The following is an 18,817-nucleotide window of genomic DNA, read 5'->3' on the forward strand; positions in this document are numbered from 1 at the left end:
AACTGGACCTTGTGTGTCCAACACCTAGAGCTAAGATGGAAGGTATAAAGGAAGAGGTGATTGCCCTGTGTTGTTTTATAGTCCAACACATGTGGTTGGTTTATGTACACGGTTTATATACACAGGCTCAGGAGACACCGCTGTTTGTGTTCACCCTGTCAGGGAAATGTTCAGGGAAATATTTAGGTTTCTGAAAGAGCTTACTTTTAGTCTGTTGCCATGTAGATATGTGCTTGTCGTAGATATTATGGGATAGTGTGAGAACAGTGAGAATAGTTCTGATTTTGATGCTCGATCATAAAAGTGACAGTGTCTGTCTCTGTCTTTTTGTCTGTCTGTCTATGTGCTCTCAAGTGTGTGTGTGTGTGCGTGTAACTGTGCGCCCGTGCTTTTTTTTGTGTGTGTGCGCGCGTGTGTGTGTGTGTGTGTGTGTGTGTGTGTGTGTGTGTGTGTGTGTGTGTGTGTGTGTGTGCGCGTGTGTGTGTGTGTGTGCGTGTGTGCGTGTGTGTGTGTGCGCACATAATGCCTTGTGTATGCCCGTGTTTGCATAATGTGGGTGTATGCTTGCGTCTGTCACTGTGTGAGTGAAAGTGTTTGTGGTGTGCTGATGAGCTGTTTCTTCCTGTCTGTCTCCTCTTCTTCTCTTCATTTGCATGGCGGTGATGTGGTGGAGGAAAGGGCTGACACTGGAGGTTTTTATAGGCCCATCAGGAGAGAGATGGAGGGAGAGGGAGTGATAGAAGAGACAGAAGAGAGTGAGTAAGAGAAGGGGGAAAGAGAGGGGTTACATGTTGGCATAGCAGACAGTAATATCTTTGCTTAGCAAGTGCTTTTTTGGACCACTTCTTGGATTTGACTCAAGTTTCCTAATTTAGACAATATTTACATACATCAACCCACAACGCTCTGGTCATCAATGCGCTCCCTCAATCCACTCCTACTCATCTACAATGCCATACAATGATACAATCAAAAAGAAGAAAGCTATGTGAGAAATTATACTTGCCTTGGACAGCCCTCTTCAATTCAGTTCAAATCAACTGTCATGTGAGTGTAGAATGAAGCCAACCAGTCTATGCTACAGTCATAGTACCTCACTAAAAGAAAAACCAGGCTATGATCCACCCTATGGTCATCTTCTCCACTGATACTGTGTAAGGAATGAAGGGACAATCCCTACAATATGCTACAGCCATAGAGCACCAATGCTGGTCTGGTCCGGTGCTATGTTGTAATCAGTGTGTCTGTATAGGCTGAAGGCTGTAGGAGAGAAACAGGCATTATTCCCTGTCTAATTCTCTGATAATGTCCTCCCATCCACATGGATGAGCCTGAAAGGCCCAGCCCAAATACCCTCTCGCCCTAGTGGTGGTGTCTGTGTGTCTGCCCGGGGGGCTGGTATGGAGGGATGGAGGAGGGAGGGATGGAGGAGGGAGGGATAAGTTACATGGTTGTTTTGTCCCAGAGCGAGGATCTCTTTCCAGGCTTTTCTCTTCAAGACAGGCAGTGTTGTCTTGCTTCTATCCTCTTTTCTAACCCCCTGGTTTAAATTGAACCTTTATTTAACTAGGCAAGTCAGTTAAGAACAAATTCTTATTTTCAATGACGGCCTAGGAACAGTGGGTTAACTGCCTTGTTCTGGGGCAGAACAACAGATTTTTACCTTGTCAGCTCGGGGATTCGATTTGGAACCTTTCGGTTACTAGTCCAACCCTCTAACCACTAGGCTACCCTGCCACCAAATAAGTTATATATTATTTAGTAAAGCAGCTGGATAGTCTTTAGTAAAAGCAGCTGGATAGTCTTTAGTAAAAGCAGCTGGATAGTCTTTAGTAAAGCAGCTGGATAGTCTTTAGTAAAATCAGCTGGATAGTCTTTAGTAAAAGCAGCTGGATAGTCTTTAGTAAAAGCAGCTGGATAGTCTTTAGTAAAGCAGCTGGATAGTCTTTAGTAAAATCAGCTGGATAGTCTTTAGTAAAAGCAGCTGGATAGTCTTTAGTAAAAGCAGCTGGATAGTCTTTAGTAAAGCAGCTGGATAGTCTTTAGTAAAGCAGCTGGATAGTCTTTAGTAAAGCAGCTGGATAGTCTTTAGTAAAGCAGCTGGATAGTCTTTAGTAAAGCAGCTGGATAGTCTTTAGTAAAGCAGCTGGATAGTCTTTAGTAAAGCAGCTGGATAGTCTTTAGTAAAGCAGCTGGATAGTCTTTAGTAAAAGCAGCTGGATAGTCTTTAGTAAAGCAGCTGGATAGCCTTTAGTAAAGCAGTTGGATAGTATTTAGTAAAAGCAGCTGGATAGTCTTTAGTAAAAGCAGCTGGATAGTCTTTAGTAAAAGCAGCTGGATAGTCTTTAGTAAAAGCAGCTGGATAGTCTTTAGTAAAGCAGCTGGATAGTCTTTAGTAAAGCAGCTGGATAGTCTTTAGTAAAGCAGCTGGATAGTCTTTAGTAAAGCAGCTGGATAGTCTTTAGTAAAGCAGCTGGATAGTCTTTAGTAAAGCAGCTGGATAGTCTTTAGTAAAGCAGCTGGATAGTCTTTAGTAAAGCAGCTGGATAGTATTTAGTAAAAGCAGCTGGATAGTCTTTAGTAAAAGCAGCTGGATAGTCTTTAGTAAAAGCAGCTGGATAGTCTTTAGTAAAAGCAGCTGGATAGTCTTTAGTAAAAGCAGCTGGATAGTCTTTAGTAAAGCAGCTGGATAGTCTTTAGTAAAGCAGCTGGATAGTCTTTAGTAAAGCAGCTGGATAGTCTTTAGTAAAGCAGCTGCATAGTCTTTAGTAAAGCTGCTGGTTAGTCTTTAGTAGAGCAGCTGGACAGTCTTTAGTAAAGCAGTTATATATTATTTAGTAAAGCAGCTGGTTAGTCTTCAGTAGAGCAGCTGGACAGTCTTTGGTAAAGGGCTCCCGAGTAGCACAACATTCTAAGACACTGCATCTCAGTGCTAGAGGTGTCACTACAGACATCCTGTTTCGATTCCAGGCTGTATCACAACCGGCCGTGATTGGGAGTCCCATAGGGCGAATCACAATTGGCCCAGCGTTGTCTGGGTTTGGCCGGTGTAGGCCGTCATTGGAAATAAGAATTTGTTCTTAACTGACTTGCCTAGTTAAATAAAGGTAAAAAAATATATATATATATATTTAAAAAAAAATAGGTACAGTACAGTATAGTACAGTATATGTACCGTACAGTATAGGTACACTACAGAACAGTATAGTACAGTATAGGTACCGTACAGAACAGTATAGTACAGTATAGGTACAGTACAGTATAGTACAATATAGGTACCGTACAGTATAGTACAGTATAGGTGCATTACAGTACAGTATAGGTACCATACAGTACAGTATAGTACAGTATAGGTACTGTACAGTACAGTATAGTACAGTATAGGTACTGTACAGTACAGTATAGTACAGTATAGGTACCGTACAGTACAGTATAAGTACCGTACAGTATAGTACATTACAGTATAGTACAGTATATTACTGTATAGTACAGTATAGCTACAGTATAGGTACCGTATAGTATAGTACAGTATAGTACAGTACAGTACATTACAGTATAGTACAGTACATTACAGTATAGTAAAGCATATTACAGTATAGTATAGGTACAGTATATTACAGTATAGTACATTATAGTACAGTACATGCACAGTATAGTACAGTATTGTAAAGTATATTTGGCTAAGAGTGTGCAATTGGGGCATATGCCAACAGGGTAGTAGAGTGTCTTTAAGGTGCTGGTATAAGGGTGACTGCAGGGCTGTGATATGGGCTTGGCTGGTAATTCTGTGGTACTGGCTACGGTCGCAGTGTGTGTGAATGCCATCCACCCAGACAGATAGTGACAGAGAGACAGAGAGTGCACCCTGGGGGCAGACAGTCAGTCAGCAAACCAACCAGACCCACTGGACAGACTGTGTGACCACTCAGGCACAATGGCACAACTCTGGCAAATCTATGCTGTGACCTGGATTTCCCCCGCTGTGCTATGCTCTGTGTGTGTTGTCTGCGTTTGTGTGTGTGCATGTGTGTGTGTGTTCGGCTACACAACATCAGTGTGTGTGTGTGTGTTTGTGCGCACGTGCGTGTGTGTTCCACTACATCTGCTAAGGAAAGCCTTGGGGCTGTGAAATTGCTCCTTCATCAGTAAATGGCATTAATATGCATCCCTTCAGCCTGCGCTAGCCCAGCTTTGTTAGGAGAGTTTAGGCTCTTTTAGAAAGGCACACTGAGCTGTCATCTAAAGTCCCAGACAGCCTCCCCCTACCCTGCTTTACACCCTGCAGACATCTGTATTGTTGAGAATACCTTTGACTGTGGCAATGATGTCTTGCACTGCAGAGGAGAAGCTTTTAGCCTGGCTGGGCTGCGTAGAAACGGTTTGACTCCACTGGACTGCTGTATTGTATAGTGCCTGTGGGGTTGGTTATTGAGCCAACTGTTAAATGGATGTTATGTTTACTGTCTTTGTACTTAGGGTTAGTCGTTTTCCTGACCAACTGTCCTGGAAAACTCTGGGCCCTGATCATAGTGGATAGTTAAATAATGAATAATCAAATGTTCCGTTAAAGCAATAGTTCACCCCAAAAACAAACTGAGCATAAAAGTGAGTGGCGGTTGTATGAGTGAGAGTCCATGAAAATGGCTGGCATACTTAGGTTTTTATAGAGAACTATCCCTTTAACAACTATCCCTTTATATCCTTGACAAACCTTGAAAAGTGATGACAGGGAAAAGCTGTTGTATTGCCCTATGGCATATGGTTTCTACCTCTCTCTCTTTGATTGGTTGGTAATTATGATCTTCCTGCCTGTCGTTTCCACTGATTGGTTGGTTTCTAATAATCTCTTCCTGGTTGTCGTTAACAGAACCAACAGCCAGCTGGTCGCCTTCCTGTCCAAGTACAGAGACATGAACTTCATCAAGTCCCACGGCAGAGACAACGCCAGGTGAGATCTAACAAGCACACGCACACACGCACTGATAAATACACACCCACATACAGGGGATCGCACGCACACACACACACTAGCATGATACAGACACATTAAAACACGTTCACTTATTCGTATTCTCATTCTCACACACCAGTGGTGGTCGGTGCCTTTTAAGATGAGGGAGAACAATTTTTTTTTATGAGCATGGCCTTATTTCTATTACAGCATATTGGATGACTGTCATTTATATTCCATTCACCCAGTTCAATGTAACATTGATAGGTTTAGGTTACTAAATTATACACGAATTGCCCCTATACCCATCATGAGGTTGCTACAACCTAGCCTATGAATGAAAGTTTGCAACGTACAGTACCAGTCAAAAGTTTGGACACACCTACTCATTCCAGGGTTTTTCTTTATTTTTACTGTTTTCTACATTGTAGAATAATAGTGAAGACATCAAATGATGAAATAACCCATATGGAATCATGTAGTAACCAAAACAGTGTTAAACATATCAAAATATATTTTATATTTGAGATTCTTCAAGTAGCTACCCTTTGCCTTGATGACAGCTTTGCACACTCTTGGAGAGTGAGGGACAGGTCGAGAGAGAAATTTGAGTAATCAAGGCGACAGACAGTGACACATTCAATACCGCCTTGCACATTCTTGCCTGCATCTAGCTGATCTAGGGTGTAATCATTAGTCCAACGGTTGCAAACAAGATTTTCTATTGGAAAAATTCAGGTAACATTTTTCAACAGACTCGGTTCACTTTCATAGCAGCCACATACAAACAGCATGATCACTTCCTTCTCGTATCTACACGCTCTCCTCCTCTCACCTGTTCCCTTTGCTTGTGGACTTCAGTGCATCACACTGGTTGTGACCAGGCGAAAAAACCTTTCCAAGCCTAACCTTCATATCATAACCGTTAAACACAGCCTACATCGTTGTCACCATTTTAGCTAACGTCATAACTTAGTCAACATAGCTACTAGAACTAACGCGTTAGTAAACCCGCTATAATCATGCAGTACTGTGTGTACAGTCAGCAAACAGTTTAGCAGTTACACCAGCGGCCCCGGTGGCAATAAATTAACCTTCACTTGAAAAAGTTCCAGTGTTGGATAGCCATAGCCAGCTGGTTAACATGACATCACTTTCTGTTTGAGCCGGGTGTTTGAGTAGGCTAAACTAGCTAACTGCATTCGCTAGCTAAGTATGTGAAAGTGAAAGTGAAAAAAACATAATGAAATATAGCTAGCTCTCTCTCTTGCTTCTCCTTCATTTTTGAAGAAATCAATTTGTTCAAAACTGTTCAAATATTGTCTTTCTCTCTTTGAGTCAACTACTCACCACATTTTATGCACTGCAGTGCTAGCTAGCTGTAGCCTATGCGTTCAGTACTAGATTCATTCTCTGATCCTTTAAACGAGTGGACAACACATCAGTTCATGCTGCAAGAGCTCTGATAAGTTGGAGGACGTCCTCCGGAAGTTGTCATAAGTAATGTGTCTATGGAAGGGGGGGGGGGGACCATGAGCCTCCTAGGTTTTGTATTGAAGTCAATGTACCAAGAGGAGGACGGAAGCTAGCTGTCCTCCAGATACACCATGGTGCTACCCTACAGAGTGCTATTGAGGCTACTGTAAACCTTCATTGCAAAACAGCGTGTTTTAATGAATTATTTGTTGACATGTGAATATATTTAGTATAGTTTTATCAAAAAAGGATCACTTTTAATATTTCACTATTTAAAAAAAAATATCACTGAGGAGGATGTCCTCCCTTTCCTCCTCTGAGGAGCCTCCACTGTCACACACACACACACACACACACACACACCCTCCTTGCCCCAGCTCGGTGACTGAGTCATAATCCAATTAGGCTCCATCTGTAGCTTTATTAATTAACCTTCCCTTGTTGCCGTCGCGAGGTGCTGCCTGCCAGCCCTGCCCCGCCCCGCTCCATGCCCTATCACGCTACTTAATGACATGCCAATCACTGGTTCACACACACACACTGACACCAATCACAATCTGGCTGCCTGTCGTGCTGTGCCATGGTGTGCGTCTGTGTGTATGTGTGTGTGTGTATGTGTGTGTGTGCGTGTGTGGGTGTGTGCCAGGAGTTAGACAGGCTTGACTGAATAAAACCACTACTGGCATGAGATAGGATGGATAGTGGATTAACTAAGGTTGTTCCTATGTACAGTGGCAAGAAAAAGTATGTGAACCCTTTGGAAATACCTGGATTTCTGCATAAATTGGTCATAAAAATTGATCTGATCTTCATCTAGGTCACAACAATAGACAAACACAGTCTGCTTAAACTAATAACACACAAACAACTGTGTAAACATTCCCAGTGCAGGGTCGAAAAAGTATGTGAACCCTTGGATGTAATAACTGGTTGACCCTCCTTTGGCAGCAATAACCTCAGCCAAACATTTTCTGTAGTTGCGGATCAGACCTGCACAGCGGTCAGGAGGAATTTTGGACCATTCCGCTTTACAAAACTGTTTCAGTTCAGCAATATTATTGGATTGTCTGGTGTGAACTGCTCTCTTGAGGTCATGCCACAGCAGCTCAATCGGGTTGAGGTCAGGACTCTGACTGGGCCACTCAAGAAGGTGTATTTTCTTCAGTTGAAACCCTTCTGTTGTTGATTAACTTCTGTGTTTTGGGTCGTTGTCCTGTTGCGTCGCCCAACTTCTGTTGAGCTTCAATTGGCGGACAGATAGCCTTACATTCTCCTGCAAAATGTCTTAATAAACTTGGGAATTCATTTTTCCGTCAATGATAGCAGGCTGTCCAGGCCCTGAGGCAGCAAAGCAGCCCCAAACCATGATGCTCCCTCCACCATACTTTACAGTTGGGATGAGGTTTTGATGTTGGTGTGCTGTGCCTTTTTTCCTCCACACATAGTGTTGTGTGTTCCTTCCAAACAACTCAACTGTTGTTTCATCTATCCACAGAATATTTAGCCTGTGGAGCATCCAGGTGCACTTTTGCAAACTTCAGACGTGCAGCAATGTTTATTTTGGACAGCGGTGGCTTCTTCCCTGGTGTCCTCCCATGAACACATTCTTGTTTAGTGTTTTATGTATTGTAGACTCGGCATCAGAGATGTTAGCATGTTCCATTGATTTCTGTCTTTAGCTGACACTCTAGGATTCTTCTTAACCTCATTGAGCATTCTGCTCTGTGCTCTTGCAGTCATCTTTGCAGGATAGACACTCCTAGGGAGAGTAGCAACAGTGCAGAACTTTCTCCATGTATAGACAATTTGTCTTACCGTGGACTGATGATCATCAAGGCTTTTAGAGATACTTTTGTAACCCTTTCCTGCTTTTTGCAAGTCAACAATTCTTCATCTTAGGTCTTCTGAGATATCTTTAGTTCGAGGCATGGTTCACATCAGGCAATGCTTCTTGTGAATAGCAAACGCAAATTTTGTGAGTGTTTTTATAGGACAAGGCAGCTCTAAGCAACATCTCCAATCTCTTCTCATTGATTGGACTCCAGGTTAGCTGACTCCTGACTCCAATTAGCTTTTGGAGAAGTCATTAGCCTAGGGGTTTACATACTTTTTCCAACCTAGTTTAAGTTTAAATTATGTATTTAATATAGACAAGAAAAATACAATAATTTGTGTGATATTAGTTTAAGTACGCTATGTTTGTCTATTGTTGTGACTTAAATGAAGATCAGATCAAATTTGATGACCAATTTATGCAGAAATCCAGATAATTTCAAAGGGTTCACATAAATTTTCATCCCACACTTTTCCTTCCCACTGTAGCTGTTTCTATAGGAATCAAATGGTGGTGTATACAGGTTATACAAGTTTGTTTCTGTGGTGGATAGCAGCTGGCTTTAAGACCTTCAAGGACTTAGTGAAACAGTCTGTTTGACCTGAACTTGACACCTACTGCAACACTTGGTGCTTCACATGAGTCACACGTTGTTAGGAAACATGTATAGGATGTTATTATCTCCCTATGCTCTCTCAAAGCTACTGGCAGGGTATACTGAGTGTATAGCGTGAAGGGAAATTGGTGAACATCGAACATACAATCATGTTTTCCAAACAGAACATACACTAACCACTAGGCTATATGGAACTTTGTTTGTAAATGTTGATAAACATGTCACCACAGAGATGTATACAGCAGCTGTATACAGCAGCTGTGAGAAATGGACTATGTTGCCATACATTCTATATGTTATAAAATGATTTTTTTGCCTTGCTTTCTCCCAGTCTCTGGAAAAAGAGGTTCCTCAAGAGACCATCTGGTTAAATAAAGGACAAATTAAGCAAAAATAAGTGTATGTAGTTGAGTGTAACATAAGTTTATATAAATCAAATCAACTTAGTGGTTTTGTGTAAAAGAAACCAACTTAACCATGTTTGTGTGGTTGTGTGTTTGTGGTCGCTATAGGTTTAACCATGTTTGTGTGGTTGTGTGTTTGTGGTCGCTATAGGTTTAACCATGTTTGTGTGGTTGTGTGTTTGTGGTCGCTATAGGTTTAACCATGTTTGTGTGGTTGTGTGTTTGTGGTCGCTATAGGTTTAACCATGTTTGTGTGGTTGTGTGTTTGTGGTCGCTATAGGTTTAACCATGTTTGTGTGGTTGTGTGTTTGTGGTCGCTATAGGTTTAACCATGTTTGTGTGGTTGTGGTCGCTATAGGTTTAACCATGTTTGTGTGGTTGTGTGTTTGTGGTCGCTATAGGTTTAACCATGTTTGTGTGGTTGTGAGTTTGTGGTCGCTATAGGTTTAACCATGTTTGTGTGGTTGTGTGTTTGTGGTCGCTATAGGTTTAACCATGTTTGTGTGGTTGTGTGTTTGTGGTCGCTATAGGTTTAACCATGTTTGTGTGGTTGTGTGTTTGTGGTCGCTATAGGTTTAACCATGTTTGTGTGGTTGTGTGTTTGTGGTCGCTATAGGTTTAACCATGTTTGTGTGGTTGTGTGTTTGTGGTCGCTATAGGTTTAACCATGTTTGTGTGGTTGTGTGTTTGTGGTCGCTATAGGTTTAACCATGTTTGTGTGGTTGTGTGTTTGTGGTCGCTATAGGTTTAACCATGTTTGTGTGGTTGTGTGTTTGTGGTCGCTATAGGTTTAACCATGTTTGTGTGTTTTCGGTCAACCAGGTTTATCCGCAAACAAGGTCTGGACCGGCTTTTCTTTGAGTGCGACACCCACATGTGGCGACTTGGCGACCGCAAAATCCCAGAAGGCATTTCTGTGGACGGCGGTTCTGATTGGTTCCTGCTCAATCGTCCGTTCGTGGAGTACGTTATAAACTCCCAAGACGACCTGGTCACCAACATGAAGCGCTTCTATACCTACACACTGCTGCCTGCCGAGGTAAGAACACACACACTGCACACAACTATATACTTCTGCTCGCTGAGATAAACACCTACACACCTACACACACACCTACACACAGCAGTCCTAAGGACACTCCGTAAGGGCTTGGAGGAGATGGTTTGAGGAACAGGAGATGTTTGTGGTTTAGTGTTCCAGGTGTCCATGTCATCCTTCATTCTCCTCTCCTCCGCCTACACTACACTTCACCCACTCTCTCTTTTCTTCTCTTCTCTCTCTCCTCAGTCGTTCTTCCATACGGTGCTGGAGAACAGTGCTCACTGTGAGAGCATGGTGGACAACAACCTGCGCATCACGAACTGGAACAGGAAACTGGGCTGTAAGTGTCAGTACAAACACATAGTGGACTGGTGCGGCTGCTCCCCCAACGACTTCAAACCTGCCGACTTTCACCGTTTCCAGGTGAGACATGGTGTCATACACACACACAAAACATAGACACACACATACAAATACAGTATAAACACACACATCTCTCTTTCACATATTTCTCTCTCTCTCTCCATTTCTCACACACATATCATACACACACACACACACACACACACACACACACACACACACACACACACACACACACACACACACACACACACACACACACACTTTTCTCTCTCTCTCAAACACACACACTTGAATACATCCAAAGTCATAGTGCTGACCTAACTAGTCTCTATGCCAGCTTGCTGCCCTCTGCCTAGTCTACTGTCTGGCCCTGTTGGCTGCCAACCCTAATGCCAACCCTGACTCTGGCTCTCTGGCTCTCCCCTGGAATTCTGGCATGGCTGGAGCACACTGACAGTATTATTACAGTATAACATGCCTAGGAACAGTGTGTGCGTGTGTGTGTGTGTGTGTGTGTGTGTGTGTGTGTGTGTGTGTGTGTGTGTGTGTGTGTGTGTGTGTGTGTGTGTGTGTGTGTGTGTGTGTGTGTGTGTGATTCATTACAGTATACAGAACACACTGGGCACAGTGCAGACCTCCTACCTCCTACCAGTCAGTCCACTGTATTAATAGGACTTAATTAATATCCTATTGAGTGTGGCTTTTCCACGCTCAGTAGGCTCTAGTATAGACTGACAGAGAGGCTATATTTAGGCTAGAAGCTGCACATGATTCAGAATTTACTGAGGAGGACCGTGTAGTGTCTAGTACTGGACACGTATCTAGTTCTATCTGTGGTGTAGGAGTGGGTGTCTAGTGTCCCTACTAATGGTTATGTGTGGTGTGGAGGAGTCCTCATAATAAATCTGTGGGGGTGTTGTGCTGCTTCGGTGAAGAAACGGACAGATCTGTGAGAAGGGGAAAAAAAGAGGAGAGAAAGAAAGAAAGACAGGACAGAGGAGATGAGGTGGAAAAGTCTCACCTGTTACAGACAACAGAGAACCTTTCATAACTAGATCCTGGACCTCGCCACCATCTTTCCACCCTCTGATTTCTCTCACCTAATGAACTGTACCTGTGAAAGTTGGGTTAATAAATCGTGTGAGGGGGCGTGAGAACCGCCGCCAAGTTCCACAGTTGCGGCCCTGGTGCGAGAATGCCACCGGTTGCCAGATAAGTAAAGGGTTGCCAGGTCTGGGCCCTATGAGCTGTGATTTTCTCTCACACTAGGAATTTACAGCAAGGTGCGCAGTGCGGGAGGAGATGAGGGTAAATAGTTTCCCCTCCCTGTCTGAGGTGTATGGAACTGAAAGGACTGGCTGTGTGTCTGCCAAGCAGCGGAGGCTGCTGAGAGAGTTCTTATGAGCTACTGTCAACCACAGCAAGAAGCAAGGGATGGAGATATAGAGGAAGAGAGGAGAGTGAGGGAAAGAGGGAGATTGAGGGAGCAGGGCAAAATGTTCATGAGCTACTGTCAACCATTGCCCATGTCAGCGTGAAGCAGGGGATGGGGAGAGAGGGATAGATGAAGAGTGTGTGTGAGAGAGATGGAGAGAGAGACAAGAAGAAAGAGAGAGAGATGAAGAGAGAGGGGTGGAGAGAGAGGGGTTGGAGAGAGATGAAGAGAGAGGCAGACGTAGAGAGAGATAAAGGAAGACATAGAGACAGAGACAAACGGAGAGAGAGAATACTATTCATCATATCCTCTACCCTTCATCCATCCATCATCCTAACACCCCACTCACACAGTGTTTTCCACAAGCACATGGAGTAGCCAGCCAAATAGACAAAGTCCCCAGCCAGGCTCCCCAGGGCTGGGGGAGGGGTGTTAAGATTATATCTTTTTTTTTGCCGAACAAGCTCTATTTTTGGTGGACTCTGGTACATTCTAATGCTAGATTGTATTTCCAACCAGCAACTGTCAGGAAATAACACTGATATAAATAAAATAGAATCAGTTTGCCTTCAGTGAGCCTTCAAAGAATCCTGTAAGAGTCTGCTGACTTCCACAGGCTACAAGCTTCCTTTCAAGAGGCATTTTCTCAGCGGTCTGTAATACAGGTATTATTGAAGAAGGACGCAGGTGTTAAACATGGGCTTTGCTACACAGAAAGCAGCAGTTGACTACTCCATTGTCAACACTTTGATTAAATCCATAGAACTACTGTGTATCTAATCATTTTGAAAATACCATATACAAATACTATATAAAAATACCATATAAGTATCAATAGCTTTTAAAACGATTCAATCTGTTTTCTTTTATCATATTTTGGACCAGTGTGAGACTCTCTCTCTACTAACCTACCTATTGTTCCTGTACGTACCACGAGACCATTCTATCCAATTAAGGTGCCACCAACCTGTAGTGTAAAGAAATGTGACTGCAACCACAGAACACACAACACACACCCAAGTACCAAGAGGCGGGGCAGACAGCAGACTGTCAAACCAGCGGTGTTTCCCTGTCATCGCTCACTTCGTGACTGACAGGCGCCTGTCCTATCAGTAGATGGCTAGAGGATGCATATTGTTCATTCTAGCGGGAGAGGGATCGGCAGACTTTTTTCTGACTAGCGAATTGAAAAGCCATTTAAGTGGAAAAAGTACCTGGCTGAAAATGACTGTAATCGGCTGTATAGCCGACAGCCGGCGCTAGTGGAAAACACTGCACACACCATCTTCTAGAGAAAACTCATTTACATACGCCAATTAGCCATTGTTGACATCAGCACTTACTTATCATTTTTTTTCCACCTCCTTCCAATGTTGTCTTTTATAGGACCGTCTCCAGTCCCTTTCCATTTCAGTAAGTGCCTCCCACAGCCATTCAAAGCCATTTCAGTGGGCCATAAGCAAAGTAGCGAAATGCCTCTTAAAGTGTGGACGTGACACTCCTTGTTTTTCTAGCGAGAAAAGGGATGCATCCGATCACCCACACCAACTTACAGGCACACTCACCCACACGCTCTGACACTCCCTCGCACACACACACATTCTCTCTCTCACAAACACACACACTCACCCACACACACACACACACACACACTTTCTCTAGCGAGGAACAACAAATCGATGCATCTAAAAAGTTAATCCCAAAAACCCTCCTTAACAACAAGGCCAGATAGAGAGAGTTGTTTTGGAGAGAATTCAGACTGACTCCTGAGTGTTTTATGTCTGTTGTCATGGAGATCGGCAAGCGGGGGATAGAGAGAGAGAGAAAGAGAGAGAGAGAGAGAGAGAGAGAGAGAGAGAGGGGGATTGGAGAGAGAGAGAGAGGGGGGGGGGGGGGCGGGATTGGAGAGAGAGAGCTAAAGGTAAGAAGCCAGGGAGGATTATTTTTCTCCTGTGGATTCCCTGGTGTTTCAGAAAGTACAAAGGGAACAGGAAGTCTTCTTCTTCTGTGGTTTTGCCTTGTGTTTGAAAGAAGCACCAAGCTCTGGTAGCTGACAGGGGGAAAGACACAACCCTGAACTTAGTGTGTGTGTGTGTGTGTGTGTGTGTGTGTGTGTGTGTGTGTGTGTGTGTGTGTGTGTGTGTGTGTGTGTGTGTGTGTGTGTGTGTGTGTGTGTGTGTGTGTGTGACAAGACGTGGGTACTGAGACAGTTTACCAGGGTGATATGACGTGGCAGTGTATCTGCTTGTTGTCTTCTGTATGTGGGAGAGAAGATTAAATCAAAGCTGCTCCTCGCACACACAAATGTACACACTCTTTCTCTCTCTCTCTCTCACACAACCTCCCACTCAATTCCACTATATCTCCCATTCTGCAGTCGTTCCCAGCAAGCCACTGTTGCTATAATCTTCTTTCTGTTTTTCTCTCCCCTCCTCTCCTACCCCCTCCATTTCCTCAAAGCAAACGGCCCGTCCTACGTTCTTCGCCAGGAAGTTTGAAGCCAGTGTTAACCAGGAGATAGTGAACCAACTAGATGGCTACCTGTTTGGACCTATGCCCCAGGGGACCCCTGGCCTCCAGGCCTACTGGGAGAGTGCTTTTGACGAGGCGGACGGGGTCGCGACCCTGAGCGACACACAGCTCACACACTACCATGCGTTTGCTCGTATGGGCCTGGCCAGGGCGGCAGCATCGCTGCAAGGAGATCCTAAGGATGACAGCTGCAGGTTAGTAAGCAGTCCAGGTCACACACTGAACACATGTACACACAGTGGTGTAAAGTACTTAAGTAAAAATACTTCAGTGGTTCTTTTGGGTATCTGTACTTTACTTTACTATTCATATTTTTGACTACTTTTACTTTTACTTCATTACATTCCTAAAGAAAACGATCTACTTTTTACTGCATATATTTTCCCTGAATGCTGAGCAGGACAGGAAAATGGTCTAATTCACACACTTATCAAGAGAACATCCCTGGTCATCCCTACTGCCTCTGGTCTGGCGGACTCACTAAACACGTGCTTCGTTTGTAAATGATGTCTGAATTGGAGTGTGCCCCTGGCTATCCATAAATACATTTTAAAAAACTAGAAAATGTGGCCCGCTGCTTTGCTTAATATAAGGAATTTGAAATGATTTAAAATTGTACTTTTGATACATAAGTACATTTTAGCAATTCATTTACTTTTGATACTTAAGGAAATTTAAAACCAAATACTTTTACTCAAGTAGTATTTTACTTTTAGTCTTTCACTTTTACTTGAGTCATTTTGTATCAAGGTATCTTTACTTCTACTCAAGTATGACGATTGGGTACTTTTTCCACCACTGTGTACAGGCATGCATATAACATGCTAGCATGCAAACGCATTCACACACACACACACACACACACACGTACACAAAAATAGTAGTATACACGCACAGAAAATGCATGCACAGAACATGAATGCACACACACACACACACCACACACACACCACACACACTGAAGCAGTCATTCACAGCTTCTTGACTGTGACACACCTCATTGTTTTGCGTGAAATTCAACCCCTCCGTCAGAAACCTTTTGTATCCTTCCTCATCCAAAAATATACATATCTGGTGTCAGAAGGCATCACATGTCAACACTATCCATGCAGCATCACTAGCAACAATACCCTGCTTCTAATGAGCCCAGTTAACACTGTTCACTCAAGAAGATGATACCACAGATCAACTACACCACGTGAAGGTGTACTGTGTATAGGTCATGGATGGTGCTGCTACATGTCCCTCGAGTACCAGTATCATTTCTGTGTCCCTAAGAATTACTATTGACGATACTGGTGTTATAACATGTGGGATCCATAGCAGCTGTATATGCTGGTACTGTTAGTTCAGTATTGAGGCCTTCTGTTGGCACATTACCAATATAGATTTACCCCGGTGTTACGATACATTTGCGATCCATAGCATCTAGCTTCCTGGATCAGGAGACGTGTTAGCTGGTTCTTTTATGTCTTTTGTCGTCACACAGTTACTTCCACGGGTGAAATGGCCATTGTTATGACACATTTAGGATCCCTGTCATCTATGGATGCTAAAACAGGAAGCCAGTTTGAAGCCAACATGTCTTTTGTCTTAGTTACTGTTACTGTATTGTAATACCACAGATGCGACACATTTGGGACCAGTGGCATCTGCAGTAGCTAGAATATGAAACCTGTGTTAACTGAGTCTCGGGGCCAATGTACAGGTAACTGCCAAAATAAAGGAAACACCAACATAAAGTGCCTTAATAGTTGCCAGAACAGCTCCAATGCACCTTGGCATAGATTCTATAAGTGTCTGGAAGTCTGTTGGAGGGATGCGACACCATTCTGGTGGAGTTGTCAGTGTTCCAACCAACATGACATGTACTATACGCCCATGTTTCTGCTGCTGGAAGCTTGTATTATCAGTCGGTTTTAGATCCAGTATAGTTCCACATAAGCAGGATGGATAGCAGGCAGGCAGGTAGTTCTGCATTGTGGGTAGCTGCAGGGCCTCTGGGTATAGAGTCAAGATGAGAGGAAGCATGTTTCCATCTAGCTGCACACACACACACACACACACCCTATGTCTATTGTTTAACTACAGCTGTTTCTACTCATGTCTCTGCCTGTAAATTGAAAAGGAAGGGAAACGAGGTTCTGGGTGTGTGTGTGTGTGTGTGTGTGTGTGTGTGTGTGTGTGTGTGTGTGTGTGTGTGTGTGTGTGTGTGTGTGTGTGTGTGTGTGTGTGTGTGTGTGTGTGTGTGTACACATAAAGTGTGTGAGAACAAGAGGGCATCTGTGAGTATATGTGTCAGTCTGCAAATCTCTAATTGTGGGATCATGAGCATGTGAAAAAAGCATTTGCTGTGAGGAAACAAGCAATTTTCAGTCTTTCACACTAACATATCCACACCCAACTGTCACACCACACACACACACACACACACACACACACACACACACACACACACACACACACACACACACACACGGCAATGTTTGCAGCCATGAGAGGCTATGTTTGTAGAGCTTACAGTGTGTGTATGAGACAGCAGGGCGGGGCTGCCACGGGGGGATGGAGAGAAGGGGAGACGGAGGAGAGGAGAGGGGGATTTCTGTCTTTCACAGCCTGCTGTGACTCCAGTGGGGAGGGGGTGGAGGGAAGGGCTGAATGGAGGCTCTGTGTATCTCTCTCTCTCTCTCTCTTGCTATCTCTCTCGCTATCTCTCTCTCTCTCCCCATTCACTCTGTGCTCTCTCTGTCTCCTACTCTCTTTCTCGCTCTCTCAACCTCTCACTCTCTTCTCTCTCTCTTTCTCTCTCACTCCCTTCTCTCTCTCTCACTCTCTCTTTCCCTCTGCCCCTTTCTCTCTACCTCTAGCTCTCTTTTTATCTCTCACTCTCTTTCTCTAGCTCTTTCTGCCTCTCTCTCTCTCTACCTCTCTTTCTCTCTCTCTCTAGCACACACACACACACACAGACAGACACACACACACAGACACACAATTGTCAAAGACGTCAATGTCAGGCATCCCCAAGAGTCAATGTATAATTCAAATTGTGAGTACTTCAGTCCCACGCTGTAGGTCTGTAATAAATAACTGAGTAACTGACTCAGAGAGTGGTGAAACCTTTATTACTAGTGCTACGATGTTGCTACGGGCCATTGTACACATCTCTGCCAATCTCTGTCTGTGTCCCAAACAGCACCCTATTCCCTATATAGTGGGAACGAGGGAGGGAGGAGGAGAGAGGGATAGAGAGAGAAGGGTGTGGAGTGCTCTCCGTGAGCGGGTGTAAATATTTGCTGTTCTGCTTGTCAGGGTAGCTAGTGCTGTCGGGCTGGGACGGGCACACACACACAGCGCTGTCGGGCAGACTGACTCCTGGTCCTACTACTGGAATACTGATGAGAAGGCTGGTGGGCACACACACGGTGGGCGTGGGGAGGATGAGAGATAGAGATAGATAGAGAGAGAGAGAACACCCTGTTTATTTTCCCAGTAGTCTCTGCTTTCAGTGCCAGCCTTCTGCCACATGTACAGAATCAGAAAAAACACTCACTCCACGCACAGCCCCCAGAGCAATATAACTGTCAGGACTAGCCTGGACTGGCAAGCTGATTGTAAGATCAAGCTGACTTCTTAATGGTGTCCCAGACCACTTCAACTTTGTTAGTGTGTGTGTGGGGAGGGTGTGTGTGTTTTGACCTCAGCTGACTTTGTTTTAGACCAGCAGTTTTCAAGCTATGGTCCGAGGACTACCTGTTTTCAAGCTATGTTCCGAGGACTACCTGTTTTCAAGCTATGGTTCGAGGACTACCTGCTCCGCACATGATTTAGTATTTGTAAAAAAATATATATTGTAGTTATTGGATGTATGGTATTATAAGCAATTGTACATTACAATAGGTGTTTAGTCTGTTACATTCACTGATAAAATGGACAAAATTGGAACGGTAAGATATTTTATGTAAAGAAATTCTGCGACTCCGCGAATGGTGGCCCTCAAGATCTTTTGCCGCTGATTTGGTTGTTGGCAAAGGTTGGGAACCGCTGTATTAGACACTATGTGTGTTACAAATTGGTGAGTCATGGTTATCGTCAGAGGCATCGGGGCTGTGACTAACTTAATATATTTCTGCCAATATACCCAATGACTTTATTGGTCTGGTC

General features: G+C 43.8%; 1 protein-coding gene across 1 annotated transcript in view; it reads left to right on the top strand.

The window, feature by feature from the left end:
• Positions 1-18,817, top strand: part of LOC106588898 (xylosyltransferase 1) — a 114,301-nt gene that overhangs the window by 78,723 nt on the left and 16,761 nt on the right. Inside the window, exons 5-8 of the mRNA XM_045707323.2 lie at positions 4,868-4,948; positions 10,104-10,320; positions 10,570-10,746; positions 14,585-14,850. Of these exons, the coding sequence (XP_045563279.2) occupies positions 4,868-4,948; positions 10,104-10,320; positions 10,570-10,746; positions 14,585-14,850 (741 nt within the window). The remainder of the gene's footprint in view (positions 1-4,867; positions 4,949-10,103; positions 10,321-10,569; positions 10,747-14,584; positions 14,851-18,817) is intronic.

The sequence above is a fragment of the Salmo salar genome, chromosome 02 (assembly GCF_965601325.2).
Source record: "Salmo salar chromosome 02, fSalSal1, whole genome shotgun sequence".
NCBI lineage: Eukaryota > Metazoa > Chordata > Actinopteri > Salmoniformes > Salmonidae > Salmo > Salmo salar.